Here is a 22,388-nt window from a genome sequence, read left to right as displayed (position 1 = left end):
TATTGAAGTGAAACTTCTTTATCGGGGTTGGACAAAAATTTAGTGTAACATTTTTGCGTTACGCCGTACGCGTGACATTTTTGCGTTACGCCGTACGCGTGACATTTTTGCGTTACGCCGTACGCGTGACATTTTTGCGTTACGCCATACTCGTGACATTTTTAAGGTCATAAAGAAGTTTCACTTCTTACGTGTGTACTCTAGTACACGCATACATTTTTTTTTCTATCAGAACTGGTGGAACAATATAATATTGAAGATTTTTTAATGCTTCTAGACAAATTAAACTCTACCTGATTAAATAAGCTTGATTACAGAAATTGCTAATTAAATTTCTCTAAGCTGATGAAGGGTAAAATATGTTTTATGTTGCAATAACTACATCATATTTTTAAGAAATATGGTAATTGGTAGCCGTTATAATCATTACAGGATATGAAAAGCCACATATGATATTTTATTTTCAATTAGTTTCTCAAATTCATAATTTACGTAACTAGATTGAAATGTGAAATTAACAAAATTTTAAGTTTACTTTTTACGTATTTAACTTAGATGTAAGTTAACGTTTGATTACCATTTGTAAATATAATGTCTAGTCTTAAATGTTACTCAAGTGAAATAAAAGGCATATTTTTATAATAATGTTTTATTTATCCTTCAGTCTATATTTACAACTTATAACTATACTAATATAATATCACATTATATTCGACAACTTCAATAATGGTAACAATGTAACACTAACATACATACATACACTTTTATACAGAGTGAAATCTAAATAACAGGAAATACATATTGACATGATATTATTACGAAAACAATAATTTAATTGTTATTGAAGTGTGCTAGAAACACACAATATACCTATTATAGTATATACCAATAGTCTATGTAAGCAGAAAATATTAGTTTACAAAAAAATACAATAAATTCTCAAACGATTTGTAAAGTTACATTTTTCACAATATTTTTTTTTGTCTAAAAATATAACACTTCAGTTTCCAATCTATACTTCTAATTAGAAGCCCTATCTATAAATTATATAAGTAAATATAAATAACAGGGAAAACTTAATACTACTTGAGCAATTTTACAAAGGTAGAATCATTTCATAATTTATACAAATTATATAATATTGCACGCCTCATATGCGAAGCGTTGAGGTGGGTACTACTGTCACTTCGCGCAAAACATCTGATTTTTCAAACTTAAAATGTCTTTATGTATCATACATTGCACTTGTAAGATAATGCATACACACACATATTAAGAAAAAACACTATTTTTAACGTTCATGATATTTTTGATGTCATTTTTGTTATTTAAACTAGTTAAAAAACAGTTTAAAAAAGTTCTGTCTTGGACGTCCGTGTGTCTGTATGTGCGGATCCTTTTTCTTGTTAACACGATAGCGACCGAAATACTTTACTAATCGAGTCTTTTTTTTTCTCTTACGCTTGAGTATGCTCAGGAATAGAACCCTTTCATTTTTCAGGGTCTGATTCGATGTGGTTTAATTGTTATTAAATAAACAAAAATAATAATTAATAAATATTTATTAAAAAAAAATTATGAGGCGTGCACTTTTGGATTTTCCAAATTATTTCAGTTTCTTGTTCATGTAGTAGACCTAACAATAATGTCAATTAGTTTATTGACACTCAAACTCAACTTTAAGTCCCATTTTTAGATATTGAGTTAAAATGGGTACTTAAAATTAAGTATTTCTGGAATATTCTTTCTATTTCAATACAATATAAATAATTCACTTTCAATTAATTGTTTATATTGCATAAAAAAATTTTTAAGTGAAAATTCAGTTTAAAATTGTATTTTAACTAAATTAAAGCCTACTTTACCGCAATATTTGTTCATAATAATATTTCATTAAATCTTTATATAAATAATATTGTAAAAGAAAAAAATGTTGTGTGGTTTTATGAAACCACGGTAAAAGTGAAACTGTTCGAACGGTTCCGAACACTGCTTTGTGTAGCGCATGTCGCGTGACGGTCGGCTGCCGAGTAGGTATACCTACTCGGCAGCCGCGATACACGCGACATGCGCTACACAGACCAAAAAGTTTGAGACGATGTAATAAAAGTTTCACTTTAAAATTTTATTATTGTAATATTGTAAAATTTTAATAGATGATATTTTAAAGCAAAATTATCGCATAGATTTTTCACAAAAATAGTTATTTAAATAATATAGAAATTAGGTATTTTAAACCCATTATGATAAATATTCTGTGTTACCATAAACTAGGTAATAATAATATAAGTACATAACATAATACGAAAAATATTATTATTCTATTGCAAATAGCATTATAATTATAACTAGACCCGTATTAGGGCCCAATGTAAACATTTAAAAATAATAATTCATCAATAAATCTATGGGCAAGAAAAAATCTTAAGGCAAGCAATATTATCATATTATAATAATTTCAACAACTTTAGAAGATGCGTTTTATACAATAATATATTATAATAATACGATAATTTTTTTCAGTAATCCTTTTTAGGTTACAATTTTGGAGTGAAATCATTTATAGTAAAAGTGATAGGATATGGCTTTCAATTCTATACAGGATTTATTAAGCTATTGCATAGCTTCTATCGCGGGCCTTGAGCGCGGGGACCGAATCCAGAAATTCCGTAACGTAAAAACCTCACGCTCCCCACTCCGACGGGCTCGGAGGTGTGGCTTGAAGGCATGCTATGCAATAGCTTTACCGCGGCAGTCCCCGAGTGCCACACGTCTTTTTAAATTTTAATTTATTAAAAATATTAAATAACAGATAAATATTATAGAACAGTTTACGTTATTTTCAAACACTTTGTTGAAAAGCGAGGTAAAATGCAATATTTTTTGTATGGAATATATTTCAAACATCTCTATACTTCACTAAATTCAAAATAAACTAGCATTTCTATGTTTTGATGATTTTTGTCTAAATTTTACGCAGTTCAATAGAAAACATGTCACTACGTAAAATAAATGCCTCTTGAAAATTATTTAAATAATCTTTTTCTAAAGTACCTACTTTCTAAGTAATTACATACCCAAGACTGAAAAATATCAGTCTAGAAAATTAGACTACATTTTTGTCCAAAAAATAGTACTATACAGGCAAAAGGAATGTATTTATTTACTTAAATATATTGTCACTGAGGATTATCGATTTATAAAAAAAAGTATGAAAAATTCAGAATTTCATACTGTTGGTAATTACCAGTTATTAGGTAGGTAACTAGTTTTTCTAAGATACATAGGATTCACAATATACATATTTGATTAAATATATTCCAAACTATACATCTCAGAATTCCAAGATATACATTACCATTTCAAGTTTCACTTAACCTTTACTTAACGTCTTCAATAACTTACCCTCCACCTAACTCCTACCAACTTCCACTTATCACGAGATTCATATTTCTAACATTTTCACAGCGTCCAGTCCAACTTTATGAGATTCCTCCCACCAACTCAAAAACACAAGTCACAATTTTATTACGCTTTCCGAAAAACTTCCACTATTGGCCACATTTTTCGATTTTCACCACTAACATTTCTTATTATTTCTAAACTGTTTAAAGTTCAAATCACGATTCGTTCATCAATAAGTCCGGTAGATCCATATCTTCTTCCCTTATCGCTAGCAAGGAAACTGCTTCCTTCGCCAGTTCATCATCACTAAAGTTATCCGCCATGTTTAGAACCAGACTGGTCTTCCTCCTTTCCACGACCTTCATGGGTTTATCTTCTTGTTGAACGAGCTTGTACTTGGGCCTCCACATGCGGAGTACGCCGTGGGTGATGAGGGCAATGCCGCTGATGATGGAGAGGATCTCCAGGGTGAGGAGGAGAGGTGGGGCGATGACGAAACGGAGTCGGAGGATTGATGCCACTTCTGGGGGTGGCCCTTTGCAGTACTGTAAAGATAGGAAAAATTGGTGAAAACGCTGTGTGTAGTAACTACAATAATTATGGATGATGGATGTAACTAGTTGTACAAAATGTCTAATACAATGTGAAAAATTATAAAAAAAGGCGTGTGGCACTCGGGGACTGCCGCGGTAAAGCTATTGCATGCTATGCCTTCAAGCCACACCTCCGTGTCCGTCGGAGTGGGGAGCGTGAGGTTTTTTCGTTACGGAATTTCTCGATTCGGTCCCCGCGCTCACGGCCCGCGATAGAAGCTATGCAATAGCTTAAAAATATTAAGAAACAAAATCGAATAACCTCATTACTATATTGGGTATTTATTATTTATAACAATTGAGATATTTGAATGAATGACAATGTGTGATTTATAGAGTGCAGTGTGTATGGTAAATGTTTCAGTGCAGTGTCTGTATACAGTGTAGTAGAGTGTATAATGTGTATTGCAGTCAAATGTATACAGAGTGTGGTATGTAGAGCTGAGTATCTTGTATACTGTGTGTTGCAGTGAAGTGTATCTTTATGTAAAATATTATATTATGTTTGTTTGTACATGTGTAGTGTGTATAGCACACATGTGGTGGCTCAGTGATGAGACCTCAGACTTCGAATCGATAAGTCCGGGGTTCGAGACCAGACGAGAGCGCAGGAAATAAATTGATTTTTCAATTTATCTGCGCATGTTGTTACATCACCACTGCTCGAACGGTGAAGGAAAACATCATGAGGAAACCGACATGTCGAAGAATTAAAAAGTTCGACGACATGTGTCATCCGCCAACCCGCACTTGGCCAGCGTGGTGGATTATGGCCGTACACTTATAGGAGGCCCGTGTCCCAGCAGTGGGAACGTATATGGGCTGATGATGATGAGTGTGTAATGTGTATAGAGGCCGTGTCTACAGTGTCTGTGTATACAGTGCAGAATGTATAGTGCATTGTTTAAAGTGCAATATATAGTGTCAGTGTACCTATACAGTACAATGCATACAGTGTGCATGTATGTATGTATGTATACTCACAAGCGACAACCAAATAAGCGGCAGCACGCGTTTGGCGAGCGGCGCCGCGACCGGGTTGCCGGCCGCAGAGCGCACCGCTATGTTCACCTGGATGTTGGTCTCTAGCGCCATTGGGACGCCGAGCCGCTGGAATATATGGAAATTATATTTTGACGTTACAACGTCTTATAATTCGATAGAGCTTGCTGCACGCATGAAAAAACATGACTCATGCGCCGTTACCTCGCTCTGAGGCGTTCCATGTAAGGCTTGAAGTGCAAGCGAGAGCGCGGAACGAGCGACAAAGAAGCACAATCGGACGTTGTCACGTTCAACTATCGTCAGTAAACCGACTTTACAGACAACCAATTTTTTTTTGGCTCGATTTATAACACGAAGTTTTATATAGACGACTGTAAACCTTCGATAAGTGTGGAATAATTGCGAATCGTAACATATACTGTCTTACCACTAAAAACTTTAGACAGGGTTTATCTTTAAGCGCGGATTTTCTTTAATCTGGTTTTGTCGTAATTCACATAGACAACTATTAAAGTGACAGATCCCTGGATTACATTTTAACTGTGTTTAAATTATTTTGTAAAATTGTTAGGAGTACTTACAATTTAATGCCATTATTATACTAACGAAGCCTTAGCCTTTTTAAATATATAAGAGGAAGGTTTGAAAATTCAACAATATATATTTTCTGTAACTTTTCTAAAGCATTCGACAGCGTCGAACACAAAACATTATTTTAAAATAACTGGTATACTTAATCAGAAATAATTCTCTTGATCTGATAGTGTATTTCTTAAGTAACACAATCTATAATAATTCAATGGCACATCAAAATTTATCGGGCATAAGTTTATAAATGGGTGTTCCACAGGGTTCTATTAAAGGTCCGCTTTTATTTTTAATTTATAATTTCAATCATTATTTCTAGTCAATATTTTTCAAACTTGGAAAGTTGTAAATAATATTTTCTGATGTTAGCCGGAAAGCATTTATAGTGCCAATAATTGTTAAAGTCTAAATATTATCTAAGACGATGAACAGTTGTATTTTTAGGATATTTCATATAAAATAAAAAGAATCAATTACACTAAACTCAGTTTAATTTTGAGTTCAAGTAAGTTTGAGTTACTTACAGTTTCAATATCCACATGTGAGGCGTGCCTGACGGGGTCGGGATGCATGCCTTCGAAGAACGCTTGCTGCTGCGGGTCCGTGTCCAGGAAATGTGGTTTTGATAAAGCGATTGGGAATCCTGGAAGGATAAGTATTAGATTATATTTATATTTGCTATTTATATTTATATTTGCTGACGGGGAGTCCTTTTTGCCTCCATTACTATAACTTTTTTTTCTGTTTTGTGTATTATATTACTAAGAGTTACATGGTGGCAAATAAAACGCTTTCTATTTCTATTTCTATTTCTATATTACAATGAAAATATTCAGGAAGAATATTGCAAGCCTAGAAAACCAAATCCGATTCTGGCTGTAAAAATTATCGGATCCAAACTAAATAGTAATATAATTTAATAGTAAATTGTTATTTTAATAAACAATAACACAACAATTAAAGCAGGCACAGTAAAGTATTATAGACTAGCAATGCCCTGCGGCTTCACTCGCATAGATAGCGATATCGTTACAGTGAAAAGTCTACTATAGGTCGGACTATAGGTTTAATTTTTAATCACATGAAAATCACCTTTACCCCGTCCCGCACTACGGCCTTTTTTTTTGTTTTAGTGGGGAAATCTTTCATAGATACCCACGGCCTCCGGGGGAGGGGCCGTGGGTTATGACGGATTCCTACCGACCAAAACCCCACTGTGTTCCGTCAAGACGCATATTGGTAGAATTCCTCCGTGACCCCCGCACTACGGCCTGCTCGAACAGTATACCTACTATTTTCTGTAGATTGACACTTTTAAAAATTCGTTATATCTTTTGAATGGAATATCCAATTCTTTTCATTTAAAAAGTATTTTGCTGGTATTGAAACAGTCTATAGTAAAACATCATTTAATGGGATAAGGATTAATATATGTGTATGGATAACATGGTTTGATTACTGTCGGCACTTCTATTTACTTTGAAAACGTAAAAAAGTTGTTGTAGTAACATAACTACTGAAGATGGACATATGGTATCGCGGACTTTCTTGTAGATATTGATCCATTCTATAATACCGTAGAACATTTTTTTGTTCTATCTTCAATAGATTCTGCAGCGCACGCGATGACAGAAATTTTATTGAGGATTTTTTTACACCTTGGGTTACATTATTGCATTTTTGGTCTCTCTAATTTTTTTGAAAATGCAATATAGCCTATGTTGCTCAGTAAAGATGCAGCTTTCTAATGGTGAAAGAATTTTTGAAATCGGTCCAGTAGTTTTTGCGTGAAAACCATACATACATACATACATACATACATACTTACAAACTTTTCCTCTTTATAATATTAGTATAGAAGTAATATTTAAATATATTTACCATAATAACAACTCCCGATATCGACGAAGCCGTCGGGCAAGCAGTGGTCCGTGCAGTCACACGCGTAACGATTAGTCTTGTTAAACGCTGAATCTTCCATTTGGAACCTGAAATATTACAGTATTAATCTACACTAATATTATAAAGAGGAAAACTTTGTTTGTTTGTTTGATTGTAATGAATAGGCTCATAAACTACTGGACCGATTTTAAAAATTCTTTCACCATTCGAAAGCTACATTATCCACGAGTAATATAGGATAGGTTTTATCCCGGAAATTCCACGGGAACGGGAACTATGCGAGTTTTTCTTTGAAACCGCGGGCGGAGCCGCCGGCGGAAACCTAGTAATTAATATTAAATCTTTCTGTATATATTTCTTCTATGCACGTGTTTGTTGCTTCATATTATCAGTATAATTTCCACATGAGTTTATGCACTGCTATGAGACATACCGGTAAGTTCTTTGGTCTGAAACGATTTTAATTATGTTTTTTCTATGGTTTCAGGTGGCTTAAATTTACACTTCGAACGGAAGATTCTGATGAATTCTGAATAATCGCACAGGAATACTAATATTATGTGTCATAAACTATAATAAATAAGTACAAAACTTAAATCTGCACATTTCAACTTTTTGTTTTGTTTTACGGCCATAGAAGAAGACACGGGTCAGCTATTTAGTCATTTACCCACTTAGAAGATAATATTAATATTGCCTCGGATCAGATTACGGTTAAAATTGCAAGGTAATCAAAATTATTGGTACGTAATATTTATTGGTCAGTCCAATTAAGAGAATGATTTATTAGCTGATTTATAGCAATTTCACTGTATGCCATTTTGTTTTTGTTATTTTTCGCTTAATTGAGCCCAAAAGTTTTAGCGAATTAGAAAGTTGCTTTTTCTTAGAAATATTATATTTTGATTGATTTGTCATACTTTCATAAAATTTGTTATTTTATTTAAGTTATATGTATTATTCATTAATCCAAATAACACGCTATTACTCATTCTATAAACCACAACAGTTCCAGTGTCAGTAACATTAACAGTGACAGTAAGAGCGGCCGTACACGGACGGCTCGAGCAGTTAACGGCTGCGCGACGTACACGGACTGCTTGAGCGGTCCGTCGTTGACTGCTCGAGCTGTCGCTACAAACCGCGCAGTTGACGGATTGAAGTGGTTACTACTGCTCGAGCAGTCCGTGTGTTATGTACATATAACACGCATTAATTATAAGAAGATTCATAAGGCCACCCAGTAAGGACTTGTGCCCGGTAACGATTGCGACATCACGCACACCTGCGATTCCAGAAAGTGTTACGGCAACTACCACCACCGCGACGCTGCCCCGCCGAAGACGATGGACACTCTTGGCACAGTATTACCATATTTCCTACAGTAGTGCGACGAATGTACTTGTGCAGAGAAACGGAGGGGAACTGGCGGGGGGTCGGGCGACGCGGGCCGCTTAATGCAATCACGCTGAGTTTGCATTAACTATCGCGAAAGGACGACGCAGTCGTATTTTTTGTGTAATAATTTTATTATACATATGTACTTACATATTCTATTATGGCGCGCAAAAACTGTTCCGTTTACGGATGTAAATCTGCATTGAAATCCCAGAAGGAAACAATATTTCAGAAAGATTGTATTAATTGTATCTGTTGAATTAAAATCAAAGCTATGTATATGTTGTCCTCATTATTTTCTAATCAGATTGTACATCCCAATGCGAATGCATTACTTAGTTAAATGTTATAATATACAATTAAGAACATCCAAAAATAGTGTCCACGTAAATATTTAGCAGTGCAATATCTGTAATTATATATTCTATTTTATATATTATTATATATTAATCGCAATTATTTTGAATGTACATATGAATAAATGATTTCATCATAATATTAATAATCACAATTGTTTTATTTCCCATTTGTTGCAACTCTAGCGTATTTTCGTGTGGCAGCGTAAGTACCTACGCTGGCGGCGGCATCGCGCGACATCAAAGGCGATTCCTTACTGTAGGAAATAATATTGTAATACTGTGCTCTTGGTTCCAACATTGAACCGTTAGATAATATAATTTATAATGTAATTTTTTTATTACAATAAATTATTAATAAGTAAATTTCGGTTTTTTTTGCGCCTTCGCGGGTCGGTCAATATAATTCGTGTACGGCCGCCCTAGCAGTAACATCAACATCAACATCAACATTAACATGAACAGTAACAGTAACAGTCAAGTCTATAGTGTACACTAACCTGGACACACTAAAGCCGAGGTCCCCCACGAAGCTGCGCTGGAAGGCGAACGGGTTCACGCGGCACGCCTGCTTGCGGAACACGGGGATGGGGTTGCTCGTGTTGTAGTTCGGGGGTAACATCAACCCTTCGAACGTGCCCTTCAGGCGGTTGCAGGGGATGCTGGGGAGGGTTAAACAATAAGTGTCGAAAATAGTAAAGCAGAATATCTTGAAAAGAAGAATTAGTGTAACGTAATACAATTGCTTTCAGACTAAACTAAACAAAAACCAAAATGCAATGAAACCCATGAAAAAGACCATTAAGACATGCAGTTGCAATGAGAATCAAAGGTTTTTAATAAAACAACAATATTTTAATCCAATATTAATTGATTCAAATGAGCGCAATTTAATAAACCGAAACATGTACACTTGCTTCAAGGACAAGATCCTACAAACAAAATAAAATCTAAACTAAAATCACTTCCAAAAATACCTCAAAACTAAGCCTAACCTACTAAAAAAAATGTACCTAGTACAAAAATACTCAAAACCAAACATTACCTACTAAATAATATCTAATACAAAGTTAACAAAAACCTACCTTGTATTAAGCGTTTTAAAGCCCTGTTCAGGCAGACCAGGTAACTTGTTCCACGTGTTGATGGAGTATCTTTTTTTCGGATCCCGAAGTTCCACCTCCACCTCTTCTTGTCTTTGAGCATAGAACTGAAGATATTATACTAATTAATATGCTTAATAATAACAACTAATTAATAATAAAAATTACTAATAAATACTAATTAGTATGGTTTCTAATATTTAAACATCATTCACGCTACACCGTGCCGGGGACAGGCCATGCCGGAGACGAGAAACAAATGAAAAAATATCCATATAAATTTCAACGCCCTGCACGACATAGTGTTATCACAGTATAACAATATTATTGGTAATACTGTGGTGTTATCATACTTTAATATTGGATTCATCTTCATAATATGAACCAAGAATATGTTACAATATTTATAGAGAAGCATCATCCTATACGCGAAATATCGATTTAAGTAGATGACTCAAACACTAACTTTTCTTTATTTTTCAAAGTATTAGGTACGCTTTTGAATCTGGTCCACTCCATGGTCTACACCACGGTATTACCACAGGTTACTAATTATACATAATATCTATCTAAATATTATCGATTAGAATTTTTTACCTATCCGTTCAAAAAACTTTTTTCAAATAATATTTATTTGAAATTATAATTTTTATACATATTCAAAACATCCTTTTTAACAAAAGGACAAGGACAAGTCGATTCTATAATTTATCTTATTTTTAAATTCCGTTAGAATCCTCCCAATGATACTTTGTGCCATGTTTACGGAAGCTTTCCAATAATAACAACAAGTTACAAGTTTAACACGTTCGCTGCGAAACAGGGCTTGAAACACCCTGTCCGTGTCTCGTCATTATAGCGGTAGGAAAAATCTTAAACTTCTCTGTCGTGCGAGAGGCATAACTTCCATCTGGTTCAGTGTAGGAAAGTGATATCTATATATCTGAGATGTGCTATTGATTCCTATTTCAATGGTATACCGACCTTAATACCGGGTTTCTTAGACCTCGTGCCGCACTGAACAAATAAAAATTCTAACACAGTGCGGAACGAGGTTGCGAACACCTCGTACCACCGCGCACCTCGTACCGCACCCTAAGCTAGCTTCACGCGGTTAGTGTTGTGCAACGCATTCGAGACTACATATTTGTGGAACAACTTATTGAAGCTTTTACAAAGAAGGACTTGAATGTGGATACAGGTACCTAATTTTCAAACTACTCGTTATAATAAATATCGTTAATAGAAACGTGAATGTGACATGTTGAGTAACTTTCTTCAAATAGGTTGATAATCATGATTACTATTAGTGTGTTTGTTCATTGAATCAACTAGCGGCAAATCCAAAACACCCGGCAATCGGTGTATGGCTCATCAAAATTTAACTCTTGCCCAAGTCAACAAGCCAACAAACAAGGCACGTCATCATCTCTTAAAGGGATCAAAGAAGAGGAGATGTGTAGGATGTTACGAAAAACTCCGCATCTTCTTAACAAGTCGTGAGGCCGACAAAAAAGTAAAGGAAATTCTCTCAGAATGCACTGGTTGCAAACAATATTCTGGTTTGGCCTGTTTTAATAAAAAACATCCATAAGTTTGAAAAATAAATACAATTAAATAAAATCGATATTTCTTTTTCCATCACTAAATTATATGAAAAACTGCTATTGTTCAGTGCGGTATGGGGTACATCAGACCCCACATTTTATTTTACCCATAGAATCTAAACTAACTAATCTAACCACGGGCGGCGGTAGATTTAGGTTAATGAACTCATTGTTAATAATAATCACGACAAAAGCCGCACACTTTGTCTTATTTGGCGCCAAAAAAAGGATTTTGGTCTCCTACGGGCGGTGGGGTTTAATATGCCTCGTGCCGCCACAATCTCTGGTATAGGACAAGGTTTAAAACGACCCGTAACGCAGTAATGGAAAGTACAGATATATCTGTGCCGCAGCGAACGTGTTAAAAGGTATTTAAACACAAGCACTCAGGAAAAAAACAAATACGTTAGAACTCATGTTTGAGACGGGGATAAACCGTAATGTAGTTGTCAGGAAGATCGCAAACGTTGTAATTTTGATAAAGCTTCCACAAATATGGGTATTTTATAAGAACATAATGTATAAAGCTATTTAGCTACTACGTATATTAGACATTAGACATTAAATCAATATAGACATATTGATTTAATGTAATAATACTGTCTATTAATTATACTATTATTATAAAAACAAAAAATCCGACTGTTAATTTTACTATTAATTATTTTTTGGCGCTGTTTTCCGTTTTTTAGATGTTTTGATGAGATGATATGTCAATCTTATTATTAAGATGAATCTATTGACATAACTCACATACATATAAAAACACGACAAGTAGGTACATACACTCGAAAAACATAACCCTTCTGTCGCAGTCGAGTAATAAAATATGTTTCCTCCAAATACATTTTTACGAGTATGATGAATATGACAAAATAATATATCACGAGTCACGGCTAGCAAATTAAATGGACAAGTCACAAGACAATAAAATTAATTTTTCCAAATAGGCGTAGTTTATATTTTTCCTTCTAAGTGTGAGTTTTGCGATTTTTTGCTCGAACCACGGAAGTGCCTACTTAGAACTTGTTTATTTTATAGACATTAATATTTGTCACTATATATAATGTATTATTATGCAAATTTCAGCTATACTGAGATTTATAAAAATAATATAATAGGTATATATAAGCAGGTAAATTTCCTACAGTAAGTCGTCATACATATTTTGAAGCTTTCAATTACGCCACATTATTATATGGTGGTTTTCGTAGAAGATATGTCGAATGTATGTGTCATCGCGATGCATGCATGCATGAACGCAGGTTAGAGCCGTTAGAGGTTAATGGGAGAAGCCACTGGCTCCTGAGACAAAGTATTTTACAAATTCAGGAGCCTATGGATTCATATATAAGCTGTACCTACTTATTTATTACGTCAATAATTTTTTTTTATTTATTTAATTAATGATCGACAAATTAATGACAATCGAAATCGAAAAAAAATCATAAAAATTGAACCTCGTTATTTTTCTAAGAAATTTTGAGACGGAAATAAAAAAGAAAAAGGTTGAAATTCCAAAATATCTCTAAAAGATATTTAACTTTTCACACATCCTTATTATAAAAAAGACTCACCCGATCCATAATTCCAATTTTCCCGAAATCAATCCAACCAGGCACCAAACTACTGGCCACCTTCACCAGTGGATCTTCATAGCCCCATAAGAATTCACCAGCTGTCATCTCCTTGAAGAGTTCTGAGTCTAGAGCCTTTATCGTGTAGTAGGCTGCTGCATTGGCGAGATAGCCTAGCCCTTGGTCAGCTAGAAGCGTACTGATGGCCTGATATAGATAGATAGGTATAAATAGTAGAAAGGTAATGTGGAAAAATAGGGTAGATTTTACACGTATAATTCGGTACAAAGAATGTTTAAAAATAAGAGGCAACAGGTTTTGATATCAAAGCTATAAACGAGTAGCTCTACTCATGATGAAGAAAATCTGTTTTTCTAAATGTAAATGATTGACAGTTTATATTTTTTATACATGACATTCTCAAAAAATAAAATTATTCCAACAAGAAGCAGCTACTTTACAACGTCAAATAGCAATTTTGCATATCATCAGCCGACCGCCAGTATACATAACAAAACACTACAAAAACGAGCAAAAAATACGCAAAAAATTAACAAAAACACGGCAAAAAGCAATATGCTAATGTGCTTTGACACCTGGTACAGGTGACATGACCTCCAACCTTGCTATCGTTTCCCATGTATTCATGAGAATACACGTGCTTCCAAATCTGCCTCGTAATATATGCTAATCTTATATATAAAAATGAATCACAAAATGTGTTGGTAAGCGCATAACTCGAGAACGGCTGAACCGATTTCGATAATTCTTTTTTTATTATATTCCTTGAAGTACGAGGATGGTTTTTACGTAGAGAAAACGTAAATATGTACCACGGGCGAAGCCGGGGCGGACCGCTAGTAAAATATATAAAGGACTTTCCATAATAATTCATATTGTATTATTGAGTTGGTAATAACTCTAAACTAAAAATTTGATGAAATAAATTATATTTTAAAGACTTCAAATCCTCATATAGTTGTTAAAAATCTTATAGCCCACATTAGGTCCTACCATATCTAAAATATATATTAGTCTTAATCTTCTTATATATATAAAATTCTCGTGTCACAATGTTAGTCTGCATACTCCTCCGAAACGGGTGTACCGATTCTCATGAAATTTTCTGTGCATATCGGGTAAGTCTGAGAATCGGCCAACATCTATTTTTCATATGTACCACGGGCGAAGCCGGGGCGGGCCGCTAGTACTATTATAAAGGCGAAAGTTTGTAAGGATGTATGGATGTTTGTTACTCTTTCACGTAAAAACTACTGAACCGATTACAATGAAATTTAGCACACATATAGAGGGTAACTTGGATTAACACATAGGATAGTTTTTATCCCGGAAATCCCACGGGAACGGGAACTATGCGGGTTTTCCTTTGCAAACGCGGGCGAAGCCGCGGGCGGAAATCTAGTAATATTATAGAGCTAGGGATTTGCTTGTTTTTCACGTTTTGGTTTTGGTTTGAATTTAAATTATTGGAGTTGATAGCCTCATTACTGCTGAATGACTAAGGTTACATTTTTAGACCGGTCGGTTCGGGGAGGGAGAAGGATATTTTTAACCTCGAAGATCTTTATATTTATCATAATATCAGTCAAATATCTTAATAACAAACCACTTATATTATTTTCCAAAACCATCAAATTCCAACAAAAAATTATTAATAACTATAAGTTATGTATTATGCACGGGTGTCATTTTTTCTTAAATTCCGTTTAGCATAATATACTGATACTACCAATTTAATGGCACTAACTTAACGTTGAGGAAAATCTTTACTATTTTTTTTGTCAGAACCGGCAAACGAGTGGTAATAGACCTCACCCGCCCATGAACAAAAAAAGGCCTCTGCAAATGGCTTTTCAAAGGAAATAATGTAAAGATTTGTGATTAGATTAAGAAAAAGTATTTTTAAGATCATTATCTTTGCACTTTGCAGGTATGGACAGTAACTTTTGCAATAAATAAATAAATAAACTTATCACGCAATTACCAAGAAAATCTATTGGCCATCTATCTAGATGTTAGCTACCGAATGCCACTTGTGCTTCCGCAAATTAAATAAAACGTGGAATCGTTTCTCATAATGACGCCCTCGTTTTATAATTCGCAAATTCTTACAATAAATCAAAGATTTAAGTCTGCTATATGTGGCTATATTATGTAGGAAGAAGTCGCTTTAACATGGATGTAATAATATTAATGTCAAACAGGCATTCAACTCTGGTAATGCGTTGTGTACACGTGACCACGTGAGCCGATTTGTTTCATTGAGGAAACTTTGTGACAACTTTATAATTACAATGCCGAAATGTATAAAAGTGATTTATGAGACTGGTCCAGAGATTTCGAATTTCTGCCTTCAATATCTTTGATGTGGTGAGTAATTTATGTTTCATAAAAATCTAAATAACTATCATCGATAATATTTATGGCATCGATAAGTTAGATACATCTAGTCGTTATAAGTAGCTTTATGCCCAAAAATATTAAACAGATTCTAGCAGCTAGGTATCTGAAACCATGGAACCAATATTATAAGTAGACTAAAATTGACATAAATATATAACTACTACTACTTCATAACTAAAATAGACTAAATTATAATCTAGATAAACACGTTTATCCGCCACTATACTGTGTAAAACCACGTGCTAAAGGTGGAAGTAGTCCTCTTCTAAACGCATTTTTTAAGGCAATGGTGGTTATATACTCTGGAAGAGATCATAACTGGCTAGAAGACTGCCATTCGGTTCTTTTTTTCTGTGTTGCTAAATTTATATTGTGAGTGTAATTAAGTCCAAAATAAAATCGAACTCACGAGCAGCGCAATATTCGGCACGATCACAGTATCGTTGTAGTGCCGCACCGATTGGTCCGGGAGGAACTTCAGCTTGATCACCGGGTTCATCGTCATCACCCCGCGCTCTCTGTCTATCGTTATGTTCTCGTTCGTCCTCATCTCCCTGCAAGTGATCTAATGTTAGGCTGTTTCAGTGTGATCAAATGTTATGCTGTTCCTCTGTGATGAAATATTATGCTGTTTCTATGTAATTATATTTTATGTTGTTTGTATGTGATCAAATGTTATGCTGTTTTTGTGTGATCAAATGTTATGCTGTTTCTATGTGATCAAATGTTATGCTCTTTCTAAGGTCTGGGGGGTTACCATGATGTTTTACAGGCTACAGTAATACTATCTTGTGTTCGAAAGTGGTTGCGCTAGAGGATCTAAATAAGGCTATAATTTTTCCTCACTGGAAATTATACTGCTTTAAGATATAATGGTAAGGGCTGGGCTTTTTAAAATATATAATGTCAGTTTAAATGTCTTCTTATTAATGAAGTTTATATGATAAAAAAATGCCATATGGAATCAAAAAATGTTGAAAACAGCCCTAAGAGTAAGTTATTTGTTTTTTAAGAGTAATATTTTGAAGTAAGATGTAATTTTTAAAGTGAAACTTTTATTACATCGTCTCAAACTTTTTGGTCTGTGTAGCGCATGTCGCGTGACGGTCGGCTGCCGAGTAGGTATAAAGCAGTGTTCGGAAAAGTTTCACTTTTACCGTGGTTTCATAAAACCACACAACATTTTTTTTTTCTTTTTCTTTTTATTGCAATGAATATCTTTTCTCAAATTTTTTGAAAAAAATCCCCCAGTAGAAATTTAAATTATTCCAATGCGATATAGGCAATATTTTAACAATTATGATCGGAAGGTCTTGTCCTAAAAAATATGAATAAAAAAAGATTTTTTATCTACTAAATAATCTCTAAATTTCTCTTATGTCCTAAATAAACATAAGATTAAAATATTTTAGTTACGGTACTAAACATAATAATATTACGGTATAGCATATGATTTATTTTTATCTCTCGCGTTCGCTTAATTAACTTCAATATGTAAAAAACTTATCACAAGAACCCTGTGCAAGAACCAGATATTTTTATACTTAATGTCATTAACTCAAGATAAAAGAGATTATCACTTGTTAGTTCTTAGAACTTTAAGAAAAGATAAAAAAGTTGTGATTTAATATAATACCTACGCGTGGTATTCAAAATTCAAATGAGGATAAATATAAAATATTAAATAACCTTCAAAAATGACATCTAAACATAATAAATACCAAGCCTTTACCAAGCAAATACCATCTAAAAAGTAATATCAAAACACTACCTAGATACTAGATAACTACTTTTTAAACATTGTCAAACACATAAAACCGAAAGAGTAGAATAAATTCGATTGTTCTGGCGGGATCACACCCGGCCGATATCAGGGGAGGTATATTATGAATTTGTCAGTCAGTTCAATTCACGGCATAAACTGTCTGGAAATAAGGAGTCGTAACACGGACCCATGCGTAACCCCGGAATGGCGGAAGAAGCGGGTTCGGGTTTTTAACAATTTATATTATTTATAATGCATTTGAATGCTATAAAACTAAATACTTACTGAAACTTATAAGGTCCCAATTCCTGTACTTTTAGGACTTTATCCTCTCCCCTCAGGAACTCCTTAACGTTCGTATAGTTGAAAATGTAGACGTCAGAGAATACTTCATACGTCGGGTTCGACCACATGTTGTAGATGAATTTACCCTCCTTTATTTCTGCGTACTGAAAATAATATATTTATTGTATCATCACTACATAGTATAAAACAAAGTCGCTTTCTCTGTCCCTATGTCCCTATGTATGCTTAAATCTTTAAAACTACGCAACGGATTTTGATGCGGTTTTTTTAATAGATAGAGTGATTCAAGAGGAAGGTTTTAGTATATAATTTATTATGTTTTAGACAAAGTGGGCGAAGCCGCGGGCGGAAAGCTAGTTACTTAATATTTTGATCTGTAATAAAATGGGTATATTAGTAAACTTCTAATTGGATTTGTTTCCTAGTATTTCATATTTCAAGGGGGGTACCACGATGAGGACATCGTCATAATATATCTAGGAATATATCGATAAATTAAGCTACTGCTTTAAAACATAATGGTACGGAAGCAGGTTTGAAAAAACTGCTGAAAATAATGCAGGTATTTGTTGTATGTATTCATCTAATATTAAGCTTGAGTTATATTATAATGTTGAAAATACTTAGCTATATAAATATTAAATAATGACTTTTGTTTACAATGAAAATAATATGTTGCATATTTGAGACAAACTTAACGTAACAAAACACTACAGGTACTGAAAATATTTACCATTGAATGATATAAGTATTGATTTTTTTACGAACATCCGTTTTCCATTTCGTTACGATTATTAGCAATCTTTATTGTTAACCTACATCAAAAAATAAGGTAAAATAATTAAAATGAATCCAAGAAAAATAGAACTTCACGATCACAATTTATATTTATTAAAATTTCATTCAACTTACAGTAACCAAAATATTGACAACAACAATATTTGGCATTGAGTACAATAATAAATATTCTAATCTACACTAATATTATAAAGAGGAAAACTTTGTTTGTTTGTTTGTTTGATTGTAATGAATAGGCTCATAAACTACTGGACCGATTTTAAAAATTCTTTCACCATTCGAAAGCTACATTATCCACGAGTAATATAGGCTATATATCATCATGCTAAGACCAACAGGAGCGGAGTAATGCGGGTGAAACCGCGCGGCACAGCTAGTCCGAAATAAAGAAGGTTATTGGAAATTGGAAGATCACGATGCACATTATGTTACATAACGAAATAGGTCAAAAATATTTTATTTACTATTTAGCGTTATATCATAATACATAAGTCATTATTCAATAACATTATGCTCAATAACAGTTTGCTTTTATTTTTTAAAATAAATTAACAAAAATAGCCATTGCTTAATTAATTTTTCGTAAAAACGACATAAAATATATTATGGATATAATAATACGGATAATTACTGTTATGTCTAAAATAAATAATTAGAATACGTTCGTTATTATCTAAGGAAGTTTGTTCAGCAAATCAATGACTAAAACACTTAGCAAATCAAACAAATAAATAATTATGTGAACAATTAAGTTTGTTTGCAATGTCGCGAGCTCAGTGTTAAATGTTATATTTGTTGGATATGTTTGTTTTCTGAGCAAACTAAAATAAGTTAAACTTATACAGTGTTTCCTGTAATTTATAAATAAGCTTTAAAAGGAAGGTTTTTAAAGAACAATGTATCAAATTTATTGTAATAAAGATATTATGAGTTGTAAATTGAATGCTATTATTGGCTTCGTTAGCCTAAGTATATATTTGTACAATAATATGATGGATTTGTTCCTTTGATGTAAATGTTAAATTTTATTATATAAGTATGTATCGGAATGTTATTATTTACTCACGGTCATAATTCTTTAATATCAATAGATAAAGTTACTTAAATAGGAATAGGAGTAAATGTCGAGGTCTCATTAAAAATGTTGAAGATCTGCTGCATATTATATGAATTATAACCTTTTAAAATTTAGTATTGTATGGTTAATTAATGTATTTTTGGGAATTAGTACTTTTTAAAATAAATTTAGCTAAATAAATAAACTTCTTTAATGCTACTCTCGACCTTGTCCAATGGGCCCTCTACACAATGGGCAGCGTTGGCTCAACAAATGATTGTCGATATTTGCCGCCAATACGGCGATTATGAATCAATCTACAATCAACAATAACGACCGATTACAGACATTAAGGCTCTCTACAAGCCCTGTACACTATCGTGATGACCTCTACTCGCCCAACGCTGCCCATTGTGCAGAAGGCCCATAAGCCTGCGTGTTGGATTATGCCCTATTGCTTAACTCTTACAAAAGATATAATATAATGTCGCCGTAAGATTTTAAAACCGATAGATTATAATTTAACTCGCGAGATTGCAAACTCTCAAAAAATTATAATCTGTAATATTTGCTTGTAATTTTACGCATTAAGCGCGTCACACACGGTGAAGATACTTTAATATTTTATGTTAAGATTCTCTAATATAAAATATTACAGTATCTTAAGGAAAGCGGTATCAGCGTTCTGACCATCATTTTTCTTTTTGTCATTGCGTACTAAGACCCCTGTAGAACCGCCATCCTGTTACAAATGACCCGAAATTTTGTGTCAGTGTTTAGTATCTTCACCGTGTGTGACGTGCTTTATTGTACTGACAATGTTTAAAGTTTTACGGTGACACAGGCATTGAGAATATACTGATGATGATGATATAAACTTACCCAATTTGTGACTATTGTAATCGGATCGATGATCATTGATACCATTCCAACAATAATTAATAAACTTCCATAGACTAGCGTGACTACCGACTCTGTGAACAAAACAAAACCATTATTTTTAGCAACTTCGCAGTCTACATTAAATCTATATACTAATATTAATGATTATAATATTATAAAGCTGAAGAGTTTGTTTGTTTGTTTGAAAGTGCTAATCTCAGGAACTGGTCCAATTTTAAAAATTCTTTCGGTGTTAGATAGCCCATTTACAATACAATACAAGAATACAATACAAAAAGATTTATTGCAACCAAACAACACAATGATAAGCTTATACATTCTAAGACACCATCAAAAATAAAAAAAATACAAAAATAAAATATATGATAACAATCGAATTATAACTGACATTAATTATATCAAACTTGCATTGTAGCTGCAAAAAGGCCCTGGTTCAGCATAATGTTGCAGAGGCAAACTCCACAACGCTGGTAATTCTGCCAGATACCCACATGACTAGTTTGCGCCTCTAAGATGGAAGGAGTATGAAATAAGATAAATAATAATAAATAGATATACAATAAATATAAAGGATAAGTTATATATATATATAGGAGACAATATTTTTGGTCAAGTTTATGGGTAGTATATATCTATGTGTTAATCATGAAATGAAGTCGATATAAGCAAGCAATAAGTAATAACAATATAATATAATATAATTTTGGATATGTATAACAGGTATTAGGTATTGTCGAAGAATATTGAATTACTAATGTTGGAATTTTAGCAGGAACGATTTGTAAGTGCGACGAAAGTTGGACTTACACTTAAGATTTTTTTATTGGAGGGGGGATATTGTTCCAACATTTCGTCGCGCTATATTTGAATGACCCACGAAAGGCTGAGGTTTTATGCTGCGGAATGGATAGTTCGTGAGTTCCACTCCTTATTTCACCCCTACAAGTATCCCTACGCCACTACAACTTAGTATAGAGATACCCTGGCTGCTTATTAGCTTGTATAGTATCGAATAAAAGAAATTTACCTAGGACGGCTATAGGATATATCATCACGCTAAGACCTAGAAGAGCGGAGCACTGCGGGTAAAACCGCGGGTCACAGATAATATCTAAATACTTTTGAATGCAAAAAAAATAAACATTTTACTAAATTCTGATCAATAATTTAGTTTTTCCCTATAGGTATGTTTATTCTCTATATTTTGATGTATACCGGAAAGTCAGTAAATAAACCCGTTTTAAGAACTAATCGAAGGTTAGGCTAATGACTGCGAATTATACTTATTTTACAAGAATCTTCACCAGTGTACTGTGTCGATGTAGTTATTTAAAATTAGTTATTAAAGTTTATTTATATTTTCATACTTAATCTAATATTTTTATTGTTATAAGATAATGGCAGATCAAATAGTTTATCTTTAAGGAAGGTCAGGTTCAATTTAGAAGGTTATTTCCTATTTTTATTTTAAATAACGGTTGATAAAAACTCATTAACCTATATTTATTTTATATAATTATATTATTAATAATCCGCCGCAAAAAAGCAAATTTAAAAGAAATATGAGTGCGATTTATTTCTTAAATTAAACTTGTCTCGTT

The 22,388-nt window shown here is 33.4% G+C and overlaps 1 protein-coding gene across 1 annotated transcript in view; it reads right to left on the bottom strand.

Annotated features, from left to right (window-relative positions):
• Positions 1-2,164: 2,164 nt before the first annotated feature.
• The window catches only part of LOC149488210 (scavenger receptor class B member 1-like), a 36,514-nt gene continuing 16,290 nt past the window's right edge, over positions 2,165-22,388 (bottom strand). The window contains exons 3-12 of the mRNA XM_089695381.1: positions 20,767-20,858; positions 18,009-18,172; positions 16,368-16,512; positions 13,535-13,741; positions 10,333-10,457; positions 9,748-9,909; positions 7,473-7,579; positions 6,116-6,234; positions 4,983-5,108; positions 2,165-3,950 (exon numbers count right to left, since the gene is read on the bottom strand). Coding sequence (XP_089551507.1) covers positions 3,621-3,950; positions 4,983-5,108; positions 6,116-6,234; positions 7,473-7,579; positions 9,748-9,909; positions 10,333-10,457; positions 13,535-13,741; positions 16,368-16,512; positions 18,009-18,172; positions 20,767-20,858 — 1,577 coding nt within the window. The 3' untranslated portion in view covers positions 2,165-3,620. The remainder of the gene's footprint in view (positions 3,951-4,982; positions 5,109-6,115; positions 6,235-7,472; positions 7,580-9,747; positions 9,910-10,332; positions 10,458-13,534; positions 13,742-16,367; positions 16,513-18,008; positions 18,173-20,766; positions 20,859-22,388) is intronic.

The sequence above is a fragment of the Colias philodice genome, chromosome 5 (assembly GCF_061535455.1).
Source record: "Colias philodice isolate Cphi_HAF_F1 chromosome 5, ilColPhil1 Martin Lab GWU primary, whole genome shotgun sequence".
Lineage (NCBI taxonomy): Eukaryota > Metazoa > Arthropoda > Insecta > Lepidoptera > Pieridae > Colias > Colias philodice.
This window is presented reverse-complemented; position numbering and strand designations above follow the sequence as displayed.